We start from the raw sequence: 12,325 nt of genomic DNA on the forward strand, positions 1-12,325 counted from the left end.
AAGGCTGTCACTTACAGATGATCTAATTTCCAACGGAACTGGCAATCAGTAAATGATGTCTAAAACTGATACAGAAGTTGTGACCTAAAGTTATTATTCAATAACATGAAAAGAATCACTAGAAGAGCTTAAAACAGAAACCATTAAAAGTTAAGAATGTAATTATGTTGAACTGGTTCATAGAGCTTTTCAGGTCTACTATATCCTTCTACTTTTCTATCTATTCAATTGATTTTTGAAAGTTTGATATTGAAACTACAACTAAAAATCTTAATTTATGTACTTAAGAAATAATTGTAATATATAGTGGAACTATATGTAAACTTGTTGTGTATTTACCAAGTCTCCTAGTCTCCTATGTCTTTTTTCAAATTTAAAAAGAAAGAAGAAATAAAAGGAAAAGAATGATTTCCTCTATAGAGTGGCCTTAGAGGCTAATAAGGGTTGGGGCAACCCCTTTGCACTATTTTAAAAACTATATATATTTGATTAAAATGTAATATACTTTGATTAAAGTGTTAAAAAATTACAAAAGAAAAAAACTAGTTTATAATTAAAATTATATGAAAATCAGATTAACCTAAGTTAACTAAACTTGTTAACTTAGGACAAAGGACAGGAACATCACCTAAAAGATGGTAAGAATTACGTTTAACAAATTATCAGTTTGTTAGAGGATCAGAACACCTGAATGTATCTGTGAACATTCCTCTATGTGATGCTTACAGGGCAACATGTAGGAACTCCCTGTCAGAAGGCAAACATGTCACATAAACAGAACTGTGCTAGGGAGGTTCTATCTTGGTAACAGACAAAACCAGAAATTGTTTACAACTGTTTGGTTTGTTTATGTAATAAGCAGAAAACATAAGAAGGATAAGTAAATGACAAATGTTAACAACGCCTATTTGGGAGTGATGAGAGCATAGGTGACTCTATTTTGCCCTTTGTTTTTTGCTATATATTCTCAAGTTTTCAGACAATATTAATCACACACAATAATAAGGAAAATACATTATGATCCAGGATATGGTTGTATTCTTATAATATTACTCTCTACATAATGCACATCAGAATTTCTAATCCATTCTATTACATATAAATGCTTTTCATGATCCATTAAATTGATTTCAATACTCACTTTATAAAACTCTTCAATAAACACATATTTAACAGGATAAAATGTTATTAAAAGAAATGTTTTATAGAAAATGGTACCTTGGCATATCATCCATTCTGGCTTTTTGAGAATATTTAGATAAACTATTTGGATAGTTTTAAGAGTAACTCTTGTTTTCTTCACATTCTGGCTATGGATCAAGTTACAGAAGATATAAAAAGGCAACTGACTTGTTTTTAGCTTTGTTCCTTTTCCATTTGTCTCTGGATATACAAGCAGTAAGAAAAAGCTTTTTTAATATTTATGTGGCTATTATTTACTACGGCAAGCATCTTTTTATACTCGAGCATAATCTCTGGAAATTAGAGCACAGAAAAATATAAATCGTATTCATAGGAATCATCATTTTATAGTCATCTTTTTTGCTACATACTCATACTTTCAATTGCCTAATAATCTGCTTCATGAAGCCCTAATTTCTCTTCCTTCTTTAATCTAGTCAATTGCAGTCCTTCTTCCTGTCACTGACATACTTGTAAACTATGTATAACTGACTGCTTCTATATGTAAAGGAAGTGGGAGAAAAAGAGAAGGAAGGGAGAAAGGAGGGAAGCAGAAAGGAGAAAATATGGGTAGGCATTTGAGCATAAACTGAGTGACATATACCTCGTATGTATACCTTTGTTTATAAGCAGGTACAGGAAGATATATCTTTTCTTTTGGGCCACAACTTATGCTTATTTTGGAATTTGAGACATGAATGGTAAACTCATGTGGGCCATAGAACAGGTAATTTGCATGCATTGATTTGTAAGGTGTGGGGCTGTCTGAGGTTAGCATCTATGTAAAATGGGAAGGTCTGGAGCCATGGCATCTGTTTCTAATCTTGCTTCTCTACCTTTCCTGCCTCCTCCCCCCATCAGTTCCCAAGGATTCATGGGATATAGGTAAATGCTGAAGGAATCGTCTTTGTAACAGACTATGAAACCAGGGGGCATAAGCAGCCTTCCTCCCATAGCCAACAAAATTCAGCACACAGAAGCAGAGAGAGGAATTCTTACCCTTTCTACGCAGAACACAGGCTTACTCTTGTTTCTATATGGTGCTAAGAGCAATTGTTCAAAACCACAAATCTATCTAATCACACTGCTCCCTTGCCGATAGCAGTCATTAACTTTCCAATGATTTTTGGGAAAAGTCCAAATCTTCAACAGAGAATACAAGGACTCACATGAGCTTCAGTTCAGTTCAGTCACTCAGTCGTGTCCAACTCTTTGCAACCCCAAGAACTGCAGCACGCCAGGCCTCCCTGTCCATCACCAACTCCTGGAGTTCACTCAGACTCATGTCCATCGAGTCAGTGATGCCATCCAGCCATCTCATCCTCTGTCATCCCCTTCTCTTCCTGCCCCCAATCCCTCCCAGCATCAGAGTCTTTTCCAATGAGTCAACTCTTCGGATGAGGTGGCCAAAGTACTGGAGCTTCAGCTTTAGCATCATTCCTTCCAAAGAAATCCCAGGGCTGATCTCCTTCAGAATGGACTGGTTTGATCTCCTTGTAGTCCAAGGGACTCTCAAGAGTCTTCTCCAATACCACACTTCAAAAGCATCAATTCTTTGGCGCTCAGCCTTCTTCACAGTCCAACTCTCACATCCATACATGACTACTGGAAAAACCATAGCCTTGACTAGAAGGACCTTAGTCGGCAAAGTAATGTCTCTGCTTTTGAATATGCTATCTAGGTTGGTCATAACTTTCCTTCCAAGGAGTAAGCATCTTTTAATTTCATGGCTGCAATCACCATCTGCAGTGATTTTGGAGCCCCCAAAAATAAAGTCTGACACTGTTTCCACTGTTTCCCATCTATTTCCCATGAAGTGATGGGACTGGATGCCATGATCTTCGTTTTCTGAATGTTGAGCTTTAAGCCAACTTTTTCACTCTCCTCTTTCACTTTCATCAAGAGGCTTTTTAGTTCCTCTTCACTTTCTGCCATAAGGGTGGTGTCATCTGCATATCTGAGGTTATTGATATTTCTCCTGGAAATCTTGATTCCAGCTTGTGTTTCTTCCAGTCCAGCGTTTCTCATGAGGTACTCTGCATAGAAGTTAAATAAGCAGGGTGACAATATACAGCCTTGATGTACTCCTTTTCCTACTTGGAACCAGTCTGTTGTTCCATGTCCAGTTCTAACTGTTGCTTCCTGACCTGCATACAGATTTCTCAAGAGGCAGGTCAGGTGGTCTGGGACTCCCATCTCTTTCAGAATTTTCCGCAGTTTATTGTGATCCACACAGTCAAAGGCTTTGGCATAGTCCATAAAGCAGAAGTAGATGTTTTTCTGGAACTCTCTTGCTTTTTCCATGATCCAGTGGATGTTGGCAATTTAATCTCTGGTTCCTCAGCCTTTTCTAAAACCAGCTTGAACGTGAGCTTACTCCACCCCTATACATGCTACACTGTAACATCTGCCTCTCCAAGTATGTAGCCTCCATTCTAAACTTTTCTCAAAACTGAAAGGGTAACAGGCTTTATTGCTGTTCCCTTTGTTTAGTGTAGTCTTCCTTTCACTCATCTATCGTCATCCACTAGGTCTCAGGTTTGATAATTCTTCCTTTGGGAAAATTTCCTGATTCTTCAAAAGCCAGGTTAGAAATCTCTATTTTGTGTATCTACTGTACTTCAATGGGGAAGGAAACGGCAATCCGGTCCAGTATTCTTGCCAGGAGAATTCCATGGACAGAGGGGCCTAGTGGGCCCCAGTCTATGGGGTTGCAAAGAGTTGGACACGACTAAGCAACTAACACACACACACACACACACATACAGACAGAGCACTTTAAACATATAGTAATTAAGAGTCTTTATGAAAATTCTTAATTAAAACATTTATTTAGGAATCTCTATTCTGTGTATCTATAGCACTTTCAGTTCAGTTCAGTCACTCGGTCTTGTCCGACTCTTTGCAACCCCATGAATCGCAGCACGCCAGGCCTCCCTGTCCATTACCAACTCCCAGAGTTCACTCAAACTCACATCCATTGAGTCAGTGATGCCATCCAGCCATCTCATCCTTTGTCGTCCCCTTCTCCTCCTGCCCCCAATCCCTCCCAGCATCAGAGTCTTTTCCAATATGTCAACTCTTCGCATGAGGTGGCCAAAGTACTGGAGTTTCAGCTTTAGCATCATTCCTTCCAAAGAACACCCAGGACTGATCTCCTTTAGAATGGACTGGTTGGATCTCCTTGCAGTCCAAGGGACTCGCAAGAGTCTTCTCCAACACCACAGTTCAAAAGCATCAATTCTTCGGCACTCAGCTTTCTTCACAGTCCAACTCTCACATCCAAAAAAGCTTGCTTTCATTTTCCTCTTGTGGCAAAGACCTGCCTGAGGCACTACTTCTAGGTCACTAACTTAGGTCTTCCTTTACCTTCTCATATCCAATTTTTAATTAAGAAGAATAACTAAGAAAAAGGATAGTCATCACTGTGAAATGTAAACAACTTTTTTTTTAATTCCTAAAAGCTGAAATAAAAATTCTTAAGATTTATCTTCTCAAAATTCTACAAGTTGAAAACAAAATCAATACTAGTGAATGCCTTATCTCATGATTATAAAACTATCTGCTTCATGGTAAATCTGACTGACATCAAGTATATTTTACACTTGTCCAAAAGATGCCTTATCTAATGAAGCACAAACCCAATTTCATTATTCACCACTAAAGGAGCCCCCAAAACACTAACCCCCTGGGAAATCAGAAGAACCCAGCTGTTCTAATCCCAAAGGCACAAGGGAAAACACTTGATGCCAAAAGGGAAGCAATTACTATCCATCTAGAAAAATAAACTACACTTCAAATTTCATACACAGAAAAGTAAGAAATGCACTCCTGCCTTATAGATCATTCTAATCTTGGCTGCTGCCTACTCATTCAGAGGACAGGTTCTCAAGCTCTGGGAACTGTACCCTTATCTCTGAGGTAGAGAGGTTCCACTGTTCCAGGCCTCAGGCTGGAGACGCTTAGCTTAGACGGCTGCTGCTGCTGCTGCGTCACTTCAGTCGTGTCCGACTCTGTGTGACCCCATAGACGGCAGCCCACCAGGCTCCCCCGTCCCTGGGATTCTCCAGGCAAGAACACTAGAGTGGGTTGCCATTTCCTTCTCCAATGCATGAAAGCGAAAAGTGAAAGTGAAGTCGCTCAGTCGTGTCCGACTCTTCGCGACCCCATGGACTGCAGCCTGCCAGGCTCCTCCATCCATGGGATTTTCCAGGCAAGAGTACTGGAGTGGGGTGCCACTGCCTTCTCCAAAGCTTAGGCTAGGTTCTGGCAAATGCAAAAACCAGATAAAGCAATTAGTATGGAAGGAGAGCTTTAACATCTGTCTTTCTTCAGTCCTCAAGGAAAGCTATTCCACTTCCATTACACTATCTTTCAGAAACATTTACACAAGTGTGTTAAGGTGTATGCAGAATCTATTTACCATGTTTAGAATGGATTTTTTTAAAAAAACTTAAATGTCAAAGAGGAATGGTTAAATACAATGAATGCAGATTCTTATGGACTACTATGTAATCATTATAAAGCTAGGTGTAATGACATGGAAAGATGCCTATGATGCTGTGCTTAACACTTTTTTAAAAAAAGAGTATCATACAAAATATAATTCCATTTTTAGTTTTTTTTTTTTTCAAAAAGGAAGGGAATGGAAAATAATGAAGGAAAATGAAGGAAGGAAAAAAGAAGGAATATTTTGGGCTTGCAGATATAAGAACACACATTTTATATACAGAAAAACTTTGGAAGACTACACAACAATCAATTATTAACAACTATTTACCTCTGGTAGGGTACTTCCACATTTTTACTTGATATACTTTCATACCATTCAAATTTTTTAAATGACTATTACTTTTTAAAATTAAAGACAAAGTATAATGATTAAAAAAAAACCTCTTTAATATGTGGTGCTTTTTTTCTCTTTAAAGAATAAAACTGATTTTCAACTTAGGTAAAAAAACAATGTCAAAATTATTCGTCTCAAACTTCATTCTTTAAATAAAAACTCAAAGAACTTGACGATTTTTGACATTAAAATATAAAAAGTACATACAAAGTTGTGTGTTGTAAGTGGAACATTCTCCAACACTTCTACATGCAATTCCTCTCCAGTAAGCCAGGAAATATCAGTGTCCCAGCCAATTGGTTTCTTCTCCCTGAAAAGCGTAGACACAGCCTTTCTTGGTTATCATACCTAAAAAGCTTCATATACCTCATGCTGAAGATATGAAAATTGGTTATTGAGGGGCTAGTAATGGTGAGGGAGTTTTGGCTCCCTAGTCTTCCATCGTTAGAAATTTAAATGGCAAAAAATTAATTTTTAAGTTTACCCCAAATAAATGTATCACTCTTGGACAAACAGCAGGGTAAAGAGATGTACTCTTTTCTTCAAGTCAGCTCCAGAAAAGACCTACAACAGCAGAAAATGGATTGTTCCTGGGGTCCAAAAAACAAAAACAAAAAAACAAAAAAAACCCCACAGGTATGGATTTACCTATCCATTCAAAGAAAAAGAGTACTCAAGGGACAATATGCCCCCAAAAAGGAGATCTCTTTTTTCTTTTCCAGATGGGATTCAAAATTGGGAATGGCAGGGGTGGGGTCATGGCATAATTTCATGCTTTCTGAAAAATAATTCAATATAAAATGTTAATTTTGATAAGTCTTTGGTGAAACTATGAGTTTCTATTAAAAACAGGAGTGGGAAAGAGTCCATTATTCAAATAAGAAACAGAGAAAATGGTTCAAAATTTTAAGAATCTTAAACTCCATATAAAGTCATTTTATCAGAATAATAAACACCATCATCACACAAAATTATCTAATGTTCAGTCTTCAAAGGGCATACCAGACTTGTCTAGGCTAATTAACTTAGTTTTTTTTTTTTTTCCTGAGGTTGATTTTCAATACCCTAGGTTTGGGTAAAAATCTTACAGAAAACCTCAAAATTTAGTATCTGATGTTTTTTCCCTTTTTTAAACAAAGTTTCACATCACATACAAACCATACCCATCCTGAATTCTGTAAACAGCACAGCACTCTGGGATTAGACCTCTCATCATCAGTGCCTTCTTCAGGCTGTCCCGGACTGTGACTCCACACCGTGCAGGTACCTAAGGTATCACAAAATCAGGACATGAGGTAGAAGAAATAAATTATATGTTTTTTCACATCACTGAAAAAAAAAACCCAAAACCCAGTAATTTACCTTTATAACATTTTGAGAATGTCATATGGATTACTATGTCAGAAAATTATTTCTAGGGCTAACTTAATATTAATGGAAAATTATGACTCAAACATCTATTATTACTCACCAACTTAAGGCAAAATCAAGTTTTAGTTTTTTATTAAAATTACAAAATATCGTAAACACATAAAAGAAAAGAAAATGCAACAGATCACTAAGTGCTCTCTGCTGAGAAATAATGTCAACATTTAAAGCAAAATCAATTTTCATCCAACACTGTTCAAAGTTGAAGACGGTAATCCTTCAATCATTATCATGATCCTTAAGAGATCTCTTACTGATCCTAAACATAGAAGAGAATACTTGTCTTGATGTATACAGCTGCTATTTGTTGTTCAGCATTCCTGTTTCCTCTGGGAGCCCCCCTTTCCCTAAAAGCCACACGGCACTTGAGAAGTCATGAATCCAGGGTCACTGCTCTTCTGGCTGCACATGACATAAGCTGGCCATCAGTCCCCATATCCCAGATCCAGGGCTAGACAGATGACCCGAACAGTACTACAGTTCTTCCTTTCACTGACAGATCTACTCTGGTTGACAGAAGTTTCTCTCCTATTGTCAAGTTCCAAGAAGACAAAAATATGGATTCCCTAATGGTTATCTTCCCTAGTACACTGAGAAAATCTGGCTACAGAATGAAGCTAGCTTAAGGAGAAATAGAGATGACATTAGGAGTGAAGAGAGAAGAGGCATCGAAAAGAGAGAGAAAAAGAATCTTCCTGTATATCTGAAGTCATCTCTACCTTGGTCTTTTCTGCCAGTGACTCATCTCCCTTCTTATTAATTTGAATAATTTAAAACTGGAAAAGAACTGACAAACACAGCGTAGACAGACTAAGGTGAAGCAATGGGAGTTCAGGTTGGTCGGTTTTTAGGCGGAGAGGGGAGTGTAGGGTGACAGACAAGATGTGTTAGTTAATAAAAAAATTAAAGGTTTCGTTCTTTTAAATCACTAAGGTATTTAGCAAACCAGAAGTTTCTAAAGAAACTGGGACTCTTATGCCAGAGGTGAATTGAGTGAAAGTGAATATAAGACAGATGAATTTAAACAGTATGTCAATGGGCAACAATCCATAAAGCCAAATTAGGACCTAAGATCAGAAAAACAGGAGACAGATTTTAGCTCAATATAACTGTTAAAACTATCCAGCATGGGAAAAGTTTGAGGGAGTAGATTCATCACCAGAAGTATTCAAGAGACCAGATTTGTACAGTTGATCCTCTAAATTAATGGATTCTGTATTTGCAAATTTGCCTATTCATTAAAATTTATTTGTGACCCCCAAATCAATACTTGCAATGCTTTTGCAGGCATGCACAGAAGACTGAAAAATTTGACCCTTCCCAGCTGAGGTTCGGAGAAGGCAATGGCACCCCACTGCAGTACTCTTGCCTGGAAAATCCCATGGACGGAGGAGCCTGGTGGGCTGCAGTCCATGGGGTCACGAAGAGTCAGACACGACTGAGCGACTTCACTTTCACTTTTCATTTTCATACATTGGAGAAGGAAATGGCAACCCATGCCAGTGTTCTTGCTTGGAGAATCCCAGGCTGCCGTCTATGGGGTCGCAGAGTCAGACACGACTGAAGCGACTTAGCAGCAGCTGAGGTTAATCAAGGTGATATGCCTTCTTTTCCTAGCTCTCATACTGCAAACAAGTGCCCTATGCCAGATGACTTTTAAGTTAATGGACCCCAGCCTGCTGTGAAGAAATAAATAATCCAGGGGCCAATATACAGAGGCCATCTTTGGCTCATTTATAATAGTAATCCTGTACTTGTCCTAGGAGCACTTTTCAGTGTTCACTAATTCAGTGTTTGCAGGAAATATACAGAAAATAACTACTGCCAATAGTGAGAACTGTCCATACCTTCCAGAAATAACGAACAGAAGGGAAAGCTGACTTTTCCCCTCTGCTATTTGTATTCTGCCTACTCTAAACTTCTTAGGTGGCAACCCTATCTTTAGTTTTAAACCTCATCCAATCTATCCTATCCCGTTATCAGTGAAATCTTTTTAAAAAAAGGTATTCTTAACGTGTGTGTGGTGCTTGCCAGATACTTCTGAGAACCTGATGAAAGCCTTAGAATCATCTCTTTGAAACATAAAACTTCAAGCCCATCTATGGACTGCTGAGGAGTCCACTGAACTCAGAATTTCATTCTGTGATATAACCTTACATTAGTCTTCTCAAATTTTTCCAGTTAATTATAGGGTGAAATTCAAATTTCTTAATACAGCATACAAAGTCATTAGTGGACTGGGGCTATCCACCCTTCAGTTTCTTTGGTAATTTCTCTCATGCACTCCTGTAATTCCATCTTCTAATATAGCTAAGCTCCCTTATGCTTCTCTGAACAGGTTGATTCCAAGGTGTATATATGTTTCATCAGTAGGCAAAATTTTGGTTTCCCACTCTTATCACCAAGGGAAGTCATCAATCTGTCCTTCATCCACTTCAAAAGGCTGATTTTTGTTTCTTCATGATACTACCTGTTCAACAGACCGACAGACCAATGGAATGAAACAGAAAAACCAAAAGCAGACTGTTCAACACATAAATAAAGTCAAAATAAAGTCAGCATCTGTAATAGGGTAAAGATGAACTTTTAACTAATTGATGCTGGGACAACTGGAACCAATCTAGGAAAAGAAAGTTCATCCATACTTCTTACAGTATCCTAGGGTCAACTCCAAACGGATCAAAGATTTAAATGTTGAAGGAAGGAGGGGACAAACCATAAAAGAACTAGAAGAAACAGGGCTCCCTTACAATCTCAAGTGAAGAAGGCCTATAAAACTATGATGCAAAATCTGGAAGCCATAAAAGAAAACACTCACACAACATACTACAGTCAGCCCACCATATCTGTTGGTGCCACATTCATGGATTCAATGAACCGAGGATCAAAAATATTTAGGAAAAAATCCAGAAAGTTCCAAAAAAGTAAACCTTAAATGTGCCTACTATAAGTAATCTGGAGATGATTTAAAGTATACAGGAGGATGTGCACAGGTTACATGCAAATATTAACACTATGCCATTTTATATAAGGGACTTAGGCATCTAAGGATTTTGGTATCCTTATATAGTCATCCCCCAATATTTGTAGGGGCTGTATTATGGGGTCCTGGAACAAATCCCCTACAAATACTGGGAAAATGACTATATAAGCAAAGTCAAAAGGCAAATACAAACTGGGAAAAATATTTGCTACTTATGTAACAGGAAAATAAACTTCATGGTGCATAAGGAGCTCCTGAAAAATTGAGATTAAGACCAATCCAACAGAAAAATGGGCAAAAAAAAAAAAAAAAAAAAGTTCAGGGAAACAAATTATAAATGAGATTCAGAATTATGAAAAAGTGTTCAACCTCAGAGAAAACCAAACTCAAACTTGCCAAAATATTTTTTCACTTTATCAAACTGGCAAAAATACAAAAGTCTGACAACATATTCTGTTGGAGAGGCTATAGTAAACAGGCATCTCATATAGTGCTGGTCAGTTCAGTCGCTCAGTCGTGTCCAACTCTTTGTAACCCCATGGACTGCAGCAAGCCAGGCCTCCCTGTCCATCACCAACTCCCAGAGTTTACTCAAACTGATGTTGGTTGAGTCGGTGATGCCATCCAACCATCTCATCCTCTGTCATCCCCTTCTCCTCCCGCCTTCAATCATTCCCAGCATCAGGGTTTCTTCAAATGAGCCAGTTCTTCGCATCAGGTAGCCAAATTATTGGAGTTTCACCATCAGTCCTTCCGATGAATATTCAGGACTGATCTCCTTTAGGATGGACTGGTTGGATCTCCTTGCAGTCCAAGGGACTCTCAAGAGTCTTCTCCAACACCATACTTCAAAAGCAACAATTCTTTGGTGCTTAGCTTTCTTTACAGTCCAACTCTCACATCCATACATGACTACTGGAAAAACCATAGCCTTGACTAGACGGACCTTTGTTGGCAAAGTAATGTCTCTGCTTTTCAATATGCTATCTAGGTTGGTCATAACTTTTCTTCCAAGGAGTAAGCGTCTTTTAATTTCATGGCTGCAGTCACCATCTGCAGTCATTTTGGAGCCCCCCCCAAATAAAGTCTGCCACTGTTTCCACTGTTTCCCCATCTATTTCCCATGAAGTGATGGGACCAGATGCCATGATCTTAAGTTTTCTGAATTTTGTAGTGCTGGTAGCAGTGCAAAATTAAGCAAAATCTATGAAGCAAAATTTCAAAGTATCTTATCAAAATTACAAATGTATATTTCTCTTTGATCAAGCAAGCCTACTTTTAGTATATTATAACATAACTGGCAAACTATAGTACATCTGTACAATGGAATCTATAGCTATACGGCTGGCTCACATAAACATTAAAAGCAAAACATTAAACATTAAAAACACAGCAAAACATTAAAAGCAAAATACAGAATGACATATACAATATGATGTGTTGTATGAAGAGGAGTGGGAAAATAAGAATATATTTTTATATTTTCTTCTTGCTACATCTTTAGAAACGCAGCACACACACCCCCACTGCCCCAAATAAAAAGTTACCTAAAAGATGCAGGGGAATCTGGGTGGATAGGGATAGGGGCAGAAACAAGATTCCTTGATACAAATACCACATGAAAGAATTACCTATTCACAAAGGAAAACGGGTGGGCTCCCCAGGTGGCTCTGTGGTAAACAACTTTCCTGTCAATGCAGGAGATGCGGGTTTGATCCCAGGGTCAGGAAGATCTTCTGGAGGAAATGGCATCCCACTCCAGTATTCTTGCCTAGAAAATCCATGGACGGTGGAGCCTGGCGGGCTATAGTCCGCGGTGTTGCAAAGGAGTCTGACACAACTTAGTGACTAAACAACAATGGTAAAGGCGGAGGGGAGCATTGTTT

At 38.3% G+C, this 12,325-nt stretch overlaps 1 protein-coding gene across 11 annotated transcripts in view; it reads right to left on the reverse strand.

Moving 5' to 3' along the window:
* BRAF (B-Raf proto-oncogene, serine/threonine kinase) overlaps positions 1 to 12,325 on the reverse strand; it is a 164,616-nt gene that overhangs the window by 68,149 nt on the left and 84,142 nt on the right. For all 11 annotated transcript variants that reach the window (XR_006059713.1, XM_042248927.1, XM_042248924.1 and 8 more), the window contains 2 exons: positions 7,192 to 7,295; positions 6,236 to 6,338 (listed from right to left, as the gene is read on the reverse strand). Coding sequence is in view for 10 of the 11 variants with exons in the window: in XM_042248927.1 (XP_042104861.1) it covers positions 6,236 to 6,338; positions 7,192 to 7,295 (207 nt within the window). In the remaining variant the exon portion in view is untranslated. The remainder of the gene's footprint in view (positions 1 to 6,235; positions 6,339 to 7,191; positions 7,296 to 12,325) is intronic.

Source organism: Ovis aries, chromosome 4 (genome assembly GCF_016772045.2).
Source record: "Ovis aries strain OAR_USU_Benz2616 breed Rambouillet chromosome 4, ARS-UI_Ramb_v3.0, whole genome shotgun sequence".
Taxonomy (NCBI): Eukaryota; Metazoa; Chordata; class Mammalia; order Artiodactyla; family Bovidae; genus Ovis; species Ovis aries.